The 19,623-nt window shown below is 45.0% G+C and overlaps 1 protein-coding gene across 1 annotated transcript in view; it reads right to left on the bottom strand.

Moving 5' to 3' along the window:
• Positions 1–6,210: 6,210 nt before the first annotated feature.
• LOC147706966 (serotriflin-like) overlaps positions 6,211–19,623 on the bottom strand; it is a 75,338-nt gene continuing 61,925 nt past the window's right edge. The window contains exons 5-6 of the mRNA XM_086925606.1: positions 14,200–14,288; positions 6,211–6,777 (exon numbers count right to left, since the gene is read on the bottom strand). Of these exons, the coding sequence (XP_086781732.1) occupies positions 6,653–6,777; positions 14,200–14,288 (214 nt within the window). The 3' untranslated portion in view covers positions 6,211–6,652. The remainder of the gene's footprint in view (positions 6,778–14,199; positions 14,289–19,623) is intronic.

The raw sequence follows: 19,623 nt of genomic DNA, 5'->3' as shown, positions 1-19,623 counted from the left end.
TTTACCCCTCCACTATCCAACACTTTCCTTACTGTTTCACTCCCTGGAGTGGGAATAGTAATGTTATCCCCTCCGCTATCTGACACTTTCCCTACTGTTGCACTCCCTGGAGTGAGAATAGTAAATTATTCCCCTCCGCTATCCAACACTTTCCCTACTGTTGCACTCCCTAGAGTGGGAATAGTAATTTTTACCCCTCCACTATCCAACACTTTCCCTACTGTTTCACTTCCTGGAGTGGGAATAGTAATGTTATCCCCTCCGCTATCTGACACTTTCCCTACTGTTGCACTCCCTGGAGTGAGAATAGTAAATTATTCCCCTCCGCTATCCAACACTTTCCCTACTGTTGCACTCCCTAGAGTGGGAATAGTAATTTTATCCCTTCCGCTATCCAACACTTTCCTTACTGTTGCACTTGCTGGAGTGGGAATAGTAAATTATTCCCCTACACTATCCAACACCTTTCCTACTGTTGCACTTGCTGGAGTGGGAATAGTAATTTCAACCCCTTCGGTATCCAACACTTTCTCTACTGTTGCACTCACTGAGGTGGGAATAGTAATTTTCATCCCTCCCATATCCAACACTTTCTCTGCTGTTGCACTTGCTGGAATGGGAATAGTAAATTACTTCCCGCCACTATCCAACACTTTCCCTACTGTTGCTTTCACTGGAGTGGGAAAAGTAATTCTTATTCCTCCGCTATCCAACACTTTCTATACCGTTGCACTCACTGGAGGGGGAATAGTTAATTATTCCCAGCTTCTATCAAATATTTTCACTACTGTTGCACTCGCCGGAGTGGGAATAGTAATTTGTATCCCTCCGCTATCCGACACTTTCCCTACTGTTGCACTTGCTGAAATGGGAATAGTAGTTTTTCCCCTCTGCTATCCAACACTGTCCCTACTGTTTCACTCATTGGAGTGGGAATAGTAAATTATTCACATCGCTATCCAACAATTTCCCTACTGTTGTACTCGCTGGAGTCGGAATAGTAAATTATTCCCCTTTGCTATCCAACACTTTACCTACTGTTGCACTTTCTGGAGTGGGAATTGTCATTTTTTCCCTCCGCTATCCAACACTTTCCCTACTGTTGCGGTGATTGGAGTGGGAATATGACATTTTTCCCCTCCGCTATCCAACACTTTCTCTACTGTTGCACTTGCTGGAGTGGGAATAGTAATTTTTCCCTCCGCTATCCAACACTTTCCCTACTGTTGCGGTGATTGGAGTGGGAATATGACATTTTTCCCCTCCTCTATCCAACACTTTCCCTACTGTTGCACTCACTGTAGTGGGAATTGCAAAGCACTCCTATCTGCTATCCAACACTTTCCCTACTGTTGCAGTCACTGGAGTGGGAATCGTCATTTTTATCCCTCCACTATCCAACACTTTCCCTACTGTTGCCCTTGCTGAAGTGGGAATAGCAAATTATTCCCGTCCGCTAAAGACATGTTCAACATTAACATTTACTTGTTTTAGTTTTAAATACTATGCACCATACCTTTACATGACGATAGTCTCTTTCACATGCAGCCAAAACACATGCCAAATGGGTTTACATGTAACCAGCTAAGTGCCCCTAGCTGCACTGCAATGGCCTTATCTTGTGAACACTAGTGGCAATCACACTGAGTCTAACTACTAAAATTACTGTGAATGATGCTCAGGCAGTGAAACTCACCCAGAGTAAAGGTCGAAAAACTGGGGGATGAAAAGTAAAACATCCTGGTGGAGTAAATGGGTAGAACTCATTTGCACAAGTGTCATTGCCTACAAAGTGGAGTCAGAGAAAGCAGGTACAAATGTGATTTAAATAGTTATGATATATCAGAACAAGCATTTACAATGCAATGGTTTCGCCTTTTGAAAAGTTTGAGCTATTGGCATTGTAAATGACAAAATTTGTATTTATGTGTTGGTTTTGAAAACCTATAAATAAATGGCATTGTCATTTACAATGCCAATAGTTCAATCTCTGGCAAATGCCGCACAAAAACACCCAGACCCCCCCACACACACACACACAGACCCACACACACCAACAGAGCCCGACACACACTCACACACAGAGAGCCACACACACACACAGAGCCACACACACAGAGCCACACACACAGAGCCACAACCACACAGACCCACATATACACAGACCCACACACACACGGACCCACATACAAATGGAGAAGGAAAGTATACTACAGCAAAAGAAAGACTCCTCAATATTGAATTGATGTGGAGACATTCCTAGACTAAACCAGAGATTCCCCCAGGGCTGAACCAGTGCAGCCCTCTCTCCCCTCTTTACTAAACCAAAGAAGGCCTTCATATTGAACCGGTGAAGAGGACCCCGAACACTGAGGCAACGGTAGGCCCTCAAAGTGAACATTTTAGGACTGCCCCATCTTGTACCATGACTGAGAGTTTGAATACTCACCGAATTAAATGAACCCGTATATACAATAAAAAGGTGCCCCTAGCAAGAAATGACTCAACAAAAGACTCCCCCCCAAAATTAAAAACAGACAGACAGACCCGCTTTGTAGAACTTCGACGGAGGGCACCCCAGCACAAGGGATCTTTTGCCTTCACGTGAGAGCCTTCTGCCAGGATATGACATCAGAACAGGTTCCATGTGTATGGAACTCCTGCCCTCTGAGCAGACACCACCTGCAGCGCATCACTGACATAAGGCAATAAGGCAGGCCCACTCTCAAGTTACCACCATGGAGCGCATGTGCCTCTGGGTGGTACCATCCATGCTCCCACCCCAACCTAAGGTTCTTGAAATAATGCTGAATGTTTCCACAGAGGAGGGCTGTACACCTGGCGGAGCAATGTACGGAGCGGCCCCACATGCTATAAAGCTGGTCGGACCACACGTTACCTCAGTAGTAGGTACTTTGGAGTAGCTATCACTCAATATAGGCTCAATATCCGACCCCCTCATATTAACATGCCCCCCCCCCCAGGTCAAGAAGCGGATGTCCCGTGGGAGACCCAATGCCCCCAACCCCCTTGATGTAAGTCTGTCTGCTCGTTTATCTCTGTATGCTGGTCTGCAGCTGGACTATGCAACTACGGACCCGCACCCAATATAAATATAAGACCCCTCTGCTGTAATGCTGCCCTTACCCCCAAAGTGCTAATCTCCTACAGGCCCATGCAGTGCCGACCTCGCCAATTTCCCTCCCGGTACTCCGCGGCCCGTCCCCCAATCTCCGCAGGGCCACGGTGTACAGCTGATCATCACTGTACATATAGCCCCGTTATATCGCGGCCCTTACTACTACAGTACTGATCTCCGCGGGGCCATGAAACTTACAGAACCCCCTCCCCCATATAATGCTGGCATCCACTGTCCTCTTCCTACAGGGCAGTGCAGACTTCTCCACCCTCCCATGCAGCGCCCTCTGATATAACGCTGCCCTTCATTCCACAGCGCTCATCTTCACAGGGCCGTGCAATGCGACCAAACAACCCGTCCGTAGCCTATATATAACGCTGCATCACAGCCACGTCACAGATCTCCCGCAGGGCCAAAGCGTGAGGAACTCCCGCCTCCCCCCACCAGTATGTCACCCCTGATATAACGCTGCCCTCCCTTACTATCACGGTTCGGATTTCACGGAGAGCCATACAGAGAGCGTAGGCATCGCCACCCCTTATGCCGACCCTGATATAATGCTGCCTTTACTTTCACTGTGCGGATCTCCCGTAGGGCGAAGAAATGTTCAGCCAGACACCCCCTCTGATATAACGCACTGTGCTGACCTCCCGCAGGGCCATACAGGGCACAGATAACGCAGCCCCCTCTTATAAAGCTGACCGCTGCCCTTACATTAATACTGAGTATGTCTAGCAGGGTCATACACAGCGCAGCCTTCACCCCTCCATATAATGCCCCCTGGTATACCGCTGCCCTTACCCCCACAGCGCGCATCTCTCGCAGGCTCATGCAGTGTGCCAACCCCGCTCTTCATTAAAACGCCCGATGTTCCGCCACGGAGCGGCAACTGTAAGCGAGGGCGGGGCACATATGCTCAGTGCACCGACGGCCCTGCAAGCACGAGAATTAACACATTCCCGGAAAGCAGCTGTTATCCCCGGCCCAGGGCTACCCGCCACAACCCCCCCCAGGAAAACTAACAGGGACAGCACGAGATCCCCAAAATGGCGCGGGGTGGGGGGTGGGGCAACCGACACGAGCACCTGGCCGATAGCAAGGAAGGCCCGGTCGCCACCCCCAGGCCAGAAAAATGCCAGTACGTAACGTGTAGGAAAATTAAAAAACTTACCTCTGGGAGTCGGCTCGGAGTAGGGAGCGGGTCGGGTCTGTGCCCTCACAGGGAGAGTGAGTAGGCTGGTGTGACGAAGGATGCCGAGAAAAAAAAAAAAAAGCATCGCCCACCGCCGCATGACGTGGGCAAAAAGTGAAAAATTCTCGGGAACGCCCACGAATCTGCTCTGGCAATGACGGACAGATGTCTGTTCCAATGGCTAGCCTCCATTTATGGAGCTAGCCAATGGAACAGAGAGGCGGAACAAAGCCACACAGTGTAAAGACATAAGATTTCGCCTGCTCGAAAGGCTGCGCAGTGCGCAGCTTTCGACAGGCGAAACCTAAAAAGGGAAATACACATCTGGTTTAGAAAGCATCCCTAGTGCATGGAATTTAAAATAAATCAGAAACACATGTATTTAGAAGTACAGGTTTGTATTGATGTAGGTGATCCTACATTCATTTTAATTTTAAATCCATTTACTATGGGGGTGATTAGGATGGCGGGCAGACTTAAGTCTGCCCACCACCCTAGCGGTAACGGGACTGCCCGCCTGCCATGCGGCTGTCCCGCCACCCCAATCATGATGCGACCGCCACTGCAGCAGTCGCATCAGGCATTTTAACATTGCGGCAGTTCTGTCAGCTGCACCACCCGCCGCAATGGTAAAATGCCATGTTGTGCATTGCCATACATAACGTGGCAGACACCGGGTGGCTCCTGCCAGCTTGTGCATGGCAATGGACCAGTGTAGCACCCCACCCCACTACCCCACGGGGGCCCGCAACGGGCACCCAAAGCAATTCCCCATCAGCTTTTCCATGGCGGCATTGCTGACATGGAAAGACCTTCAAAGCCACACATCCTACCATATCGTGGCCCAATCGTAACGATTGCCAACCGGTGGAAAAGTGGTGGATGCACTTTGCGTCTTCCCAGATACCCCCTGCCATTATAATATGGCGGGGTGAATCAGGTTACGATGTCGGGCGGATGGCCACCTCCGGGACAGGGGCAACGATCCACCCGCCATCATAATCAGCCCCTATATAGGAGGTGTTTGAATATGACTCGAAAATGATAACATGTGTACATGAGTGATAGTAAATAATCTATGAAAAAATGAGTAAGTAAGTTGTATATCTGGCCACGCATAGTACATTGAGGTTTGCAAGTGCAGAAGTGCCATCATGGTTGTGTAACAGCAGTGTCTCATTGAAAGGTGTATGTGGTTGGTGCCATAGACCACCTTTCATTATTGAGTCAAGCCAGTACAACCACTGTGATGGATCACCCAAAACACAAGGAGGCCCTAGTTGGTCATGCACCTGCAGACACTGGCCTCTGTGTTCCACCCCAGGAAGCTGGATGGATCCATGGCTCTGGGGTAAATTCTACATGTAAGCCCCATTGCATTGCGAAGTAGTGAAACATGGAACTTCCAACCTGCGTGGTCAAGAAAGCAGAAGCATGACTAGAGAATTCAAAGTCAGCTCTTTGATTGCGTATGCAACTGTGTGTGACATATTGTTCCTCTTATCAGGATTTTAAGTTGGACATCCTCAGCTGCTGTCCAATATGGCTGTAAGTAAAATAAAAAGAGCGCTATAAAGCAGCCAGCATTGACGCATCGAAGCTCCTTTATTTTCTTCATTTGTAGCAATGTTGCACAGCTGCGACAAAGCCAATTGATATTCCATAGGCGAGGTCTATTGTCTTTGCCAATGGGCGTTTATGTTTGTCTCTATTCCAATTAATGTCTGTCAGGGCAGTTATGTAGCCTCATAGTCTAGTCAGTCTCAGCATACACGCATCACGCTAGCAAAGGCATACCTTGCCAAAAGGTTTCACACAGACAACTGTCCAGGTGGTATACAGCCAGGCATAATAATCTAGGCACTGCTAATACACAAAAACAGAAGACTAATTGATTTATTAAACAGTTACCAGAAGATATGACAGCAGTGACAAAAACATAGAAGTTATAGCAAATTATAACATGGGAAAACAACTTTTGCTACAAGTTCTGTGAAAAATCATTAAACATTTGGAAAAAATGTCAAGCTAACATGTTGATTTCTCAAAAGCGCAAACAGTCCTTACCTCAACGTTCCACTCCATATACGTGCTTTTAAAGGAACTAGTAGGAAATGGAATGATCTCAAATATTTCTAGCAATTTAGTAAAATTCATCCTATGCATATTTCAACGTTTTATGCTACCCTCAAGCCAAGTACTACAGCCGATGCAAGCAAATGACAGATTGAAACAAGGGAATGAAGAAACCATTCTTAATGGGGTCAAGTAGGTCTTGAAGCACCATAATGAGAACGAGGGGACGTTGTAGGTAAGAAGTCCTAGATTTTCCCCTTACAGTCACAGGTGGCCATACAGCCCTTCCTGTACTTCGGCACCCAGCACAAATCCTGCTCCTGTACTGATTTGCAGTATCCAGCCTGGTCTTGATGTTTGCAGGGATTGGCTGAAATGAGAAAATGAGACGAAAATATGGGTACATGTGTAGAGTGCATTCGTTTTATGCAAATTATATAAAATGACTAAACTTGTGCGATCGTTTAACCTTTTTTTAAATATTAGAACTATTCGAAGTTCTTACCACAAATATGTCACACAGAGAACAGATGGTCAATTTATATACATTCATCACAAGGTTGATGATAGTGAAACACACTCAAAGCATTTGTTATTTAATTATAGATTTTGGGAAGGCACGTGCACAAGACATTGCTTTTATATTTTTATTCAGCTTTGGTTATGGCAGATGACATATGGTAGGTGTTGAGTATTAATGACCGTGGAACTACAGAGTAATGCTACCCTTTGGTTACCAGCCACAGTGTGGGTAAATGAGACTAACGGGCATTAACTTGAGCTATGAACTGGATTCAAGGTCACCAATGATAGAAGCACATATATGTTCCTGCTCTGTCACAAATCCACTTCTTCTACCCACTCTAACGTGTTTCTTTTTTGAGTACTGCATCTTGCAGCCTAACCAATAGTTCAGGACTCATGAAGAGGAAGATGACTGAATATTCAGCTCTCAAAAATCCTACAAATGTATTAAGATATGACTACTGGTCCAGTGAAGAAGACTGTGGGGGAGACAGACAGTTTACATTATCCCTCCCATGTTGCACCTAGCAGGCACCTTTTGGTGTCATAGACCATCCATGAGCTGAATGAAGTTGCAAGCTAAAAGAACGAACTTTGGGCAAGATGCACCAAGAGACTGGTCACAAAAAGTCGAACCATGCTTTAATTTTGTAGTGTGACCAAATTGTACAAATAGGTCACATTGTAAAATTTCCCATCACAGATTTTCACTGAAAGATTTACCTAAAGAATATTAGAGCAATGGAATGTTGAGAGCTCCATTGAAGACAATGGAGTTCTCTGGGTTTCTAATGGCTGGTAGAGGCCCAGAGCATCAACATTCCACTGTGTATTCATAGCAGAAGCTGTGAATAAAGGCATTATGGAGTCCGAAGGGATTTCAACTCCCTCATGCTCCGTGTGGCCCTTGTTCTGCAAATCAGGACATTCTGCCCTCTAGGGATGAAATATTCTAATAGCCTTAGAGCCCTCTGTAGGGGGCTCTGCCAGTTATTTCTGTGTTTTTAATACCTGTGTTCACTTGAAATCTCTGGCATTACCGCAATAGCGCTCAGCAGCAGACAGCTGTTGTTGTTGCTCTAGTCCCGCGTCTTGCCGCCATTCCCTGGTCGAGGGACCCGCCAGACACGCCCACCGTGGCTGGCCACGCCTCCACCCCTCCCACGCATCTATCCCACTATATATCATGAGTCTTTGCAGGAAGCGCAGCGGACGAGCGCAGCGGGCGCGACGAATGCGCGCCGAAGGCGCGCATAAGGCAAGCTCGTCTGCGCTTGTCCGCGCCTCGGTAGCGACTGGAGCGGCTCTCCCTGCCCGGGACCCCCAGTCTGCCTCTCACCTTCCGCATTTAACTCGGGAGTCTCCACTCAGGCTCAGAGAATTTGCTCACGAAGGTCATTTCTCTTTGTTCGACTCTGCCTACCCGCTGCACGACTTTGCCTGCAAAGGCTTGCTATCGGGCGACTTGTTGAACTTTAGGTCCCTGCCTAAACACGCTAACGAAATCCTACAGCTTATTGACAATCATCACCTCGACGCTTTATTCCTCACAGAGACGTGGACCGACGTCGACTGCAATATTGAACTGGATTGGGCTTGCCCACCTGATTCTAAAATATTACATCTTCCCAGACCTAAGGGTCGAGGTGGTGGTGTAGGCATCATTTACAGAGCCTCCTGGTCCATTAACATCCTTGAGATGGACCCAGTTGCTGGAACAGAAATCCTTGGCCTCTCCATCAAATGCTGTTCTGGAGTCACATTCACGGCCATGATATGCTACCGCCCCCGGGAGCCTTCAACTCCCGGCAGCAACAGTTGTTACTCTCCACCCTCACTAATATGGCTACCTCCCATAACAAGTTGATTGTTTTGGGCGATTTTAATCTTTGGCCAAACTGCAGCCTGGACACTGCACTGAATAATCTCTTAATGTCTTGCAAAAGCATGGGACTCTCCCAATTGGTCAATAAACCCACTCACTCCGCTGGCCATCTTCTCGACCTAATTTTCTCCTCGCCTCAGCTAGCTTACCTTAGTGATATTCTGCCTATGTGCTGGACTGACCACGCACTTATTAAATTTCACATAGCTGGTAGCAGAGCCAGTAGACCGCCACATAGCAGTTTCCCTGACGCCACGTACAGAGACTGGAAGGCCCTGGACAAAGCAAGATCAGCTGGACCGGTTTTCAGCATGGCCAACAGTTTCTCCCCTTCGACATCGGTGGAGGATAATTACAACTCCCTCTACACACTAATTTCCGATACTACGAATTCCCTTGTCCCCCTGAAAAAGTGCAAATCAAAGAGCAGAGCACCAGCCCCTTGGTTTGATGACTCCCTAAGAGCTCTTAAATAAGCCTGCAGACAATCGGAGAGGAAATGGAGGCAAGGCTACTCCGATATTAACAAATCTCTCTGGAAAGACAACCTTCGGGCATATAAAACTGCCATTGTGCAAAGTAAAGCTAATTACTTCTGTGCAACTATCGCCAACGCCTCTAACAGCTCAAAAAGCATCTTCCAGATTCTAAAAAAATTAACACACCCTGAATGTGCTACAAGGACTCAGCCACCCACACAAGAACTTTGTGACGATCTTGCAGTATTCTTCACTGATAAAATTAACACCATTATCCACAAACTGAAGACTTCCCCCTCATTGGGTTGTCCCAATAGCCCGGGTGCCAGTACCATTAGCCATGATTCTTCACCACCTGACCCCCCTCCCACGGTCAGATTGCGGGAATTTCCACCGATTCAGGAAACCGAGTTTGAAAGACTGGCGCTCGGAAGTACCTCGGGTTCCCCACTTGACCCCCTCCCTCCAAAAATCTGGAAAAGCTTTGGAACTGAACTCTTCGACACTCTGCGCAGAATCTGTAACCAATCTCTGCAATGCGGATATGTTTCAATTCCCTGGAAGCAAGCCCTGGTCACCCCGCTTCTAAAAAAGCCTTCCTTAAGTCCTGACTGCTTATCCAATTATCGGCCCATCTCCCTCCTGCCATTCCAAGCAAAGGTCACCAAACGTTGGGTCAGCTCCTGTCTTTCCTCTCATCTGGAACACAACCACATCCTGGATGACCTCCAATTCGGCTTTCGCCCAGCCCAGGGCACCGAAACTGCGGTCTTGGCAGCCATGGAGGATCTTCGTATGCGTGCGGACAGGGGCCAGGCAGTAGCTCTGATAGTGCTGGACCTGTCTGCCGCATTCGATACGGTCAACCACGGGACTCTGTTGGAGAGACTCGGTGAGGCCGGGGTGGATGGTACGGCCCTGCTGTGGTTTCACTCCTTTCGGCGGGACAGGAGACAGGCAGTATCGCTTCCCCCTTTCCAATCTCAATTTGCTGCCGTCCCCCAGGGAGTTCCCCAGGGGTCGTCCATCAGCCCCATTCTTTTTAACGTGTATCTCAAGCCCCTGATCACGCTAATAAAGTCTCATGGGATAAAAACCATCAATTATACTGATGACACCCAGCTCATTATCTCTTGGGAAGGAGAAGACTCTATTCCCTTAACATCCTTCCATGAATGCCTAAGAGAGACGGCTGGGTGGTTGCACAAAAACTCCCTACAATTTAACTCATCTAAAACCGAGGTACTGTTTTGCACTGGAAACAGAATACCTTGTCCGTTCCCGAGCGACTTCTGGCCTCTGGAAATACCGGATAAACCACAGCCAGTAACTTCGGTCCGCAACCTTGGGGCCATGATCAATGACAAGCTGAGCATGGAAACTCATGTGGCAAAAACAGTGGGGACGTGCTCTGCCCTGTTGCGTTCCTTTCGCAAAGTTATGCCACTCCTTCCCGCTCATGCCCGGGCAACGATAGTCAGGTGTACTATTCTTAGTCGCCTCGACTATTGCAACGCGCTGCTTCTCGATTCTCCAGCTGTGCTGCTTAATCGGCTGCAAAGAATTCAATCGGCAGCCGCCAAGCTAGCTCTTGGCTGGTCCAGGAGATCTTCGACCACAGCAGCCCTAGCCGAGCTACACTGGCTCCCAGTGAAGCAGCGTGTGGCATTTAAGGCCCTCTGCCTTGTCTTCAAGGCCTTGCACGGAACCGGACCCAAACCTCTGCAAGCCTTGTTTTCTTGGTACACCCCTAACAGAACCTTGCGCTCTGCATCTGCTTGCCTGGCAATAGTACCCAATTACAGCAGAGTCAGAATTGGGGGCAGATCCTTCAGAGTCGCAGTAGCGAAGTTATGGAACAGTCTGCCCACCGATATCCGCCAAATCTCGCAACTCCTCCCATTTAGGAAGCGCATTAAGACCTGGCTCTTTCCCTAAAATGTTCCCCCTGCTCTCGTCTTTGTTTCTCCTCAGTTATGAGTATTCTCCAGCGCCAGGAAACCTGCAAGGTATCAGCAGCGCTCTATAAATTTAATAAATAAATAAAATAAATAAATAATCAAAGGCCCTCTTCCTTTTTCAATTCCCTAGCGGAACACTGGAGTGGGCCTTTAAAGGCCGGTCTCAGGTAATTAGGCAGATCATAATTTGCTATCTCTTGCTCTTGGTTGCAAACATAATGATGGATGCCTGCAAGGAACAACAGACCAACATCATTCTGTTTGAAATCACATATGGAAAACATATTTTTAAAGGAGCACTGTGCCTTAACGAATCAATGCTGCATTGCAAAAAAGTTTCACCTTCTCTTTTGTGAATCATTTACAAATCCAACTGGAGGGCCACTACTTCACTGTTAAGGTCATAAACCATTGATACATTCCTCTCTAATTCATGACTAAGAGGGGGATGGCTTGTCATATTTGTGATTTGCAAACATCAGGAAAGCCTTTTCGTAGCAACTCGTAAAAGGGCTTTTGTACATTAGGAAAATTCTTTTTGCAGTTTCAAACCCAATAACAGTTGCAAAATACCAAGAGTTAATACAGAGAAAAATAATCTAGCTACCCTGCTATTGCTGTTTCTTCAAATCGACCTCTTGTTCCAATCAGCTAATAGAGATTGAGATACATGAAGTCTTATTTATGGAGCAATATTAGCAGGCTCAAATCAGTGTTTCAGGCTCTTCATCAGGCGCTGATCCTACCTGGTAGCCGAAACGTTGTTAATATTCCAGTCAGGTAACCCAGAAAATCGAAAACCCTTTCCATGTAGAGTGAATCCCTCGCAGGTCTGTATCAGGTTGATAGACTATTACTCAAATATTCAGCACAATCAACAAACCCATTTCATCTATGCAGGAGACAAATTAAGCAAGGCATCTTTTATCGAGTAACATTGCCACTGCTTGCGAACAATCACAGTCACCTCTAATAGCAAGACTTGGTAGAAGACCTTGAGCTTTCATGGGCAACGATAAGGCTTTGTTAATGCAAGAGTATATTTATTAAGATTACAGACTCATCTTCCCCAGGGTTATTTGGTAGCTTTGCATGTTAGATATACAGGACATAGTATTCCCTGTTGTATTTGTACATTATAAAGATATTGAAAGTCACAGAGAAGTTGCATGACCAAACAGAGGAACAAGGGTGAAGGCCGAGTTCCTCTACAAGGATATGGAACTCCAAGATGACTTGCAATATCCTTATCATGTACAGCAGGTGGTACTTTAGTTATAATGATACGTGGACACACCATCACCTTTTTTACAAACCACTTAAATCTTTGGTGGGTAGCTCTTTTATATTAAAGAGAGAGCATGTTTGCAGAAATTAAGAATAACAATATAACCTATAGTGCAAAATTAAGTTATACATATCTTGCAAAAAGATATTAGAATCAGTTTAATACGATTCAATTTTAAAAAGAACAGTTGATTGAACTGAGTAGAATGGTGCAGAACTATTCTGACTTTTTATAATTACTTAAGGACTGCAAAAAGTAAACCTGCTGCCATAAATATCACCTTTCTGCTTGTCAGTGATTGGTACTGGCATTGTGGCATCAGAACTCAACTATGAAAAAATATTATAGTTGAAATGATCGCTAGTCGCCTTCTATTAAGAAATTAGATGCAGGCTTTTATACAGGTATTGCAGAATCCCATATGTAATATTTACTGTAAAATATGTATGTTCTTTCATTTAAATTTATTGCTGACTAGCCTTCTACACTTTTTTTAAAGTCTTGAGATTTTGGTGTACTGTGCATAAAATGTACCACCACCTGGTTGAAGAAGTATGCCTAGAAATGTGCAACTTGTGTAGAGTTCTAGGGCCCAGGTTTACTAATGCTTTGCTCTGTCACAAAACAACACAAATGTACTCAACTTGATGCAAAGCAAAGTAAAATGTCGTTAGGGTATGTACTATCCGATGCACAGGGTCTTTAGTGATGAAAGGTTTCTTTTTCTCAGTGCAAGACGCTCTAGTGCTGCTTTATGTCACAGTGCGCCAAGGGAGATTTATTGGCGCAGTTCTGCACAAATATCCACAGGTTTTGACACAACGCCTAATGTACCAAGACATCAAGACTAAACTTTGCATCACAACTAATGCATCATTGAAGGAGGCATTAACAATGAGAAATATGTTTATTTAAAAGAAAAAAAACACGCATTGCATGTGTGCTGAGGGCACAGCTCATATTCAATGCTCTTCATACTTCTGAGTTTGTCTATGCATAGGAATTTGCGGTGGAAGGTATGCTTACAGTAACAATGCTATGCTAGACAGTACACACTAACCTTTGCACTATTGTGCAAGGTTGAACATTGCTAAAGGTATCTTGGTTTGATAGCCAGCAGAGGAGATCACACCAACAGGCCACGTTTTGTAGATATTGCTTTGCACTGTAATTTGGCTTTTGTGTAACACAGTGCAACACATGTGGTTGCTGCACTGCATTCCATGACAATTTAGAAAACCTGTCCCTGGGTGCATTTCAAGGGGTATTTACTTATACCATTTCCACAGATGTTGTTTAATGTGGAAATACTGCTTTATACTGTATCATAACAATGAAATGTTGGTTATAATGGAAACAAAGATACCACACAACGTGCAACAAACTCCTTAATTTTTGTCACTTAAACCTACATTCAGTTCCTTGGATCTAGCGCTTATATTGAAAAGTGCATTTTGGATCCTAGTGGCATTCTTACACCATGAATAATTATAACTTAGTGTGATAAGTGCTTCCAATCATTGGTATGCTATAAATAGGCCAACATTTGAAATAATATTGAAGCCTAACCAAATATGCCTACATCTTTAACAATGTTGCATTTACTATGGGAAAAACAATTACAAAACGTTGGAAAAACAATTACAAAACGTACTGCAAAGTCCCTGTAGACAGTGTTCCTTGCAGTCAGCACATGGTCCCCCTGCGTTGTACGGTTCATTCATGGTTTCTACATCATTGCCCCTGGAAATATCAATTAGAAAACATTAGGCAATCTGCAGTTGACCCAAAGAACGATGTGAAACTGAGAACGTAAACTGTGACAGTAAACATATTTACATGGAGAAAAACGATTGATACAATGTTATGTTTCTGCTATTCTTTCCCCCCCCACCCCTACCCGAAAACCTCTGGTATTTGAATAGGGAATCCTAACTTTCTAATGAGATGCAAACAAATTACGCTCTAGCCCCAGTTTCCCCTTTACCCATTTTGTCACACTAATTTTCTTAGAAAAAAGTATAAGTTTCTTCTCAGTTTGGATACGATTGCTTACTATAGTGCGAAATGATCTGAATACACTGTGCATTAGCTTCTAGGAAATAACGGGGCATATTACCAACGTTTAGCGATATTAATCGCTAACGATGCTTAGCATTGAATTTTTTAACGCTAAGCATCGCCGGAAATTATTGCAGAGATAACTTGCTATTAGCAAAGTTCATCTCAGAAGTTATACATATCCTCACGCTAACTGCCAATTGAGAGATTATCGCTGAAAACCAACCATAATATCTCGAAGTTTGGCTTTAGCTTGATGATAGGGGCTCACAAACTTAGCCATGATATCCACCTTCCACAGGATATCATGGCTAAGTCAGGAAAATACCAGGTGTAAAAAAAGCAGTGCTAACCGCGGTTAGAGCTGCTTTTTTTATCACTAACAGGGTTAGCGAAATCCTTGATAATAGGAGAAATGTCGCTTAACAACATTTCTCCTATTCTTTTTCTCTGGAACACCCCCTTTGCATCTCATTAGAGATGCAAGGGGAAGCGTAGAGAAAAAGGGTGCTAACATGCGAATTTGCGTTTTAGCACCCTGTTGCTGATAGGGAGATAATTTTATCTCCGCTTTCTTGGCTTTTAAAGCCAAAAAGGCGGAGATAAATCCCTTGATATTTTGCCCCAACGTTTTTGAAAATAGCGCTGCAAACATAAAAATGTTTTCCCTTGCAAGCTATGTAATAATTCCTACACAATATAGACGAAAACAGTGGCAAACCCGTAAAAAACATATTTATTTTCCCCTTGCCTATAAAATAAATAATAATATAACTCATATGTATGTTTAGTGGCCCAATACTTTCTTTTTACTGTCATCGATATCTACGTTGTTAAATAAATACAATACAGACATAGGAACATGTTATAATTGCATTTTGCGAACAATGCTATTTTACAAACCATCCAAAAAAGGTACAGTAAGAGAAGAAATGTAGAGGCTGTAAAAAAAAATAAACAGGACCTAAACAATGTCACCATTTACCAAATGTGAAACTGTTACAAATGCAATTTAGTAAAAGCCAACACATTCATAATTAGTGTGTGAAAGGTGTGTCTAATAAAATGTCAATAAACGTTTTGCAAAAAAATGGATGGTATACTACATCTTCGTGCACAGTGGTAATAATATATGATTTGATTTTCCATATGTAATACTACTTGGCTAAATATGACAAGCAAAAGTTTGCGTTTTAAAAGTACTAGTTTAATTCAAAATATTTAACCATATGCTAAGCAGTTTTAAAAATAGAGACAATGTTTCATTCCTTGCCCTTATCGTTCTAGGGATGTGTCCTTTATAGTATTTAACAGGGCTGTCCCCTTCCTGGAGCACCAATGAAGCTGCTTTGAAGTGTTGTGAACAGTTTGCAAGAAGCTGTACTTAAAAGAAACGAAATGCTGACTGGGTGTCATTTGCATTTTGGAAAGCTTTGTGTTTAATTTAGTGAAATGTGGGCCTATCAAACACACCATTTGTACTGGAACCAAGAAAATATCCTAAATAAAATGTATTTAAAAATAATAGCCTGTTATAACCTATTATAGCTTAAAGCTGGTAATTATATTATATAGAAGCTTAAAAGAAGCATACTCGACTAGAAATATGTTTGTTATTTTATATGTGCAGCACTAAGCCAGGAAAAGGATTGCCCCATTTAATTTGAAACCTGTGTGTGCAAGTAATTTTTTAGCAGGTGAAAAGGAACATTTGTTTTAAAGTAATTAGGGCAATTGTTTTACAAATGTATGAGGTGCAAGACAGGGACATGTTGTCTAAAGTAAATAAAAAATCCATTTCAATTTCATGGGTATATGAACTGTGCCCGTTAAGTTACTTTTTAATCTGCGAATGGAATGCGTATGCACTGTATATGGATTGGCTTAACTATATTTCAAGTTTTCGGAATATTACATTGATTTTATATGTTCCGGACAGAGGTTAGTGACATTTACTTTCGCCATGCAGTAATAGTTCTGATCTCATGTGGAAAAGAACATGCTATTACGAGGTATGAATACAGCTAAATTGGAATATTTAGTAAGGCAAGTTTATTTGCTATTAGGAGTAACCTCACAACAATGAGTTATTTAACATGGAGCAGGTTTGTGGCATTATTGATGACCAACAAATATACTATCTTTTAAAAAATTAATATACTCTCCCATTTTCATGGAAAAAGTACCTCTAGGTGCTTTACTATACAGAGATCGGCTTTACATGATGGCTGATTGGTTGGCCAGCTAGGCTCACTTATATAACACAATAGAACACTATAAATATATACATTTGTGAGGAAACAGGTTTTATGCAGGTTCCCCCCACTTTTTACCCGCATTGGGATTACTAGATGATGATTATTTGCCTTTAGATTGCACTGAGGCTTGCTGTCCACATCTCAGTGCCACCGCTCTGACCCATTGCAAAAGACTTGTTGAATTGGCTGTACCCAATTGGCAAATAACTGACTTACTTGTAAATCCCTAGTATGTGGTACTCAGGGTGCCCAGGGCTTGTAAGGCAGAGTAACCACATAGGGGTGCTGCCCTATTTGTGCCACCCTCTGTGTGACAAGAACAAAAAGGCTCCCAGCCTGCCACTGCAGACTGGAAGGGTACACTGCTAGTTCGACTTTGCCATTAAAGTTATTGGCAAAGGCCACCACGTCCCTTAACACTATGGGGTATATTCACAAGAACGCGTGATAACTACCGCAAGAGTAGGGTAACGCAACATTCAACATCGCAGCTTATTGGGGAAAATAACCTTGTCTCAATGTGGAATTCACAAAGCAGAGGTAGCATGCAATAGACACCAGATAACACGTCAAATGTCTGCTTGAAAATCAATGCCACGCTGCAAAAATGTGATACGCGAACACAAAAAAACATGCGATCAGGCCAACCGCGGTACAAAAAGTAGCAAAAACCAGCCGTAGGCCTGCAAATCCCACACGTCTGGCGGTACAATGAACCATTAAAACCACAGAAAATATACACCAGAAACAAGCCAAAGCACGCCACAGCATAGATGCACCCTGACCCAGCGCATAGGACAACTCAAACCCCACAACCCCCATAGACTACCAGCAAGGAAACATAGGGTCGGGGAAGGCCAAGGAGAAGAGGGAGAGGAAAACGTGATGCAGACCTCAGGAAACCAAGACGAGCGTCATGGAGGAGACAGAACACTACCAGCAACTGACCCACCAGCAGACCACCTGGATTGCAGTCGGAATGCCGAGGAGGCCAATCCAGGAGGCCAATAGGTGCCGGCTTGACATGACTACCTAAACCAGGCACCAACCTGCTGCCAACAGGAAGGCAGCAACAGTGACAGGAGGTGGCAGTCCAGTGCCAGCAGAGGAGCTGGCGGAAACCCAGGCCACAGTCATCAGTGTGGAGACCATGCAAGGAGTAGGGAGTACGGACACAGCTTGAGTGGACCTGACACAATATCAACAGGAGTGCAACGAACAGGGACTAGAGGGAACGAGGGGAGATGGGCACAATGGCATACATGCACAACGAGGTGTAGCACACTGCACACCCACAATCACACAGGATCCTGTCCCAGATCACCTTGGCACATTGTAGCACACACACATACCACGAATAGCACACCCACATTGACGAAAAAGTGGACAAACGTGCATAATGACACTGCAGAAAAGAGGACACAACTGGCTCCGCACATGCACAGAAACATGCCTACTACATCTGACAGAGCTGGATACTGTGAAATGGAAATGTACGCGTACAACCTCACATCTGTCATGTAGTCCAAATGTACACTGTCCAGCAGAAAAATCCAGCTACCCCAAACACTCACAATCTGCATGCAAACCAGCACGATGTACCAACATATATGTCTACACAAAGTCAACACACACTTCCCCTTCACATCGCAGAGGGGCACACAACACCTTCAGCACAGCACAGAATACAACACATCAGTGATGCTTGAGACTGAGAGGACCACCACACCATCGACACCGATGCATTACGAAACCCCATGAATAGCCCACGCAGCCCCCCACCAGGACCCGGCTAGCCAAGCTACTCAGAGCAGAACACAGAGCCTGCAACAGACCACACAGCAGGAAGCATCTGCAAGAAAAGCTGGCTCACAACACTTCACCCACCCACACATGGCACCCCAATGACATGTGTCAGCGTGGCGATGGGGGGGCCAAACCAATGGAATGTGAACCAGGACACATACGTAGGTGTCTTCAGGGCCCACCCACACCCCACTAAGGAGACCCACACTGCCATAGAGACCCATGCAGATGCACATTTACAGTACAGAACCACGCCCAGGGGCACTCAAATAGCAGTACCACACCCATGTTGGCTCTGCATATGATGGCCCTGGCCACTCCCCTTACAAATTGAGTGGGTGACGACAAAGTTACATGACCAAGCTCCAACCCACTGCCTGCGGTGACATGTCTGCATCAAATGTACACAGCACAATGCAATGCTGTAGGACCCAGGGCCCTCATGCATAAAAGACCAGAGGGACACACGCAGATATCATGTTGAACTGGCTATGGGAACATGCACCCGGCCTCTTTATTGGCAGGACCACATGTACAGTGACACCTGTGCAGGATGTGTGTGGGGTGAGTGTAAGCCATTCTGCACGGAATGTCTGGTGCTTGCAACCACTTGAACATTGGACACCAGTGTAACGGAAACAGAAAACACATGCATAACAGAGTTAACTGCTGAGCAACATGGAGTGAGCCGGAGAAAGTCCAGAGGACAGCCAACATGCAAACAGAAGTGACCGTGAGTTGCAGTGCACTGGGGTTGGGATACTAGAGATGAGCGCGCTCATGTGAAGAAAAAGTCTCGGATTGTGTCCCTTCCATATATTCCTGATGCAGATGCAGTGTGGTGTGTTAGACCTGCATCATCTTCCCCATCAACGTCTGAGGGCCCCCAAACTGTTTGAGGTGACATAGCTGTGCAACCTCTCCACAGCACAATACAAAATCAGCAACAGACA

This window comes from Lissotriton vulgaris, chromosome 6, assembly GCF_964263255.1.
Source record: "Lissotriton vulgaris chromosome 6, aLisVul1.2, whole genome shotgun sequence".
Classification (NCBI taxonomy): domain Eukaryota; kingdom Metazoa; phylum Chordata; class Amphibia; order Caudata; family Salamandridae; genus Lissotriton; species Lissotriton vulgaris.
This window is presented reverse-complemented; position numbering and strand designations above follow the sequence as displayed.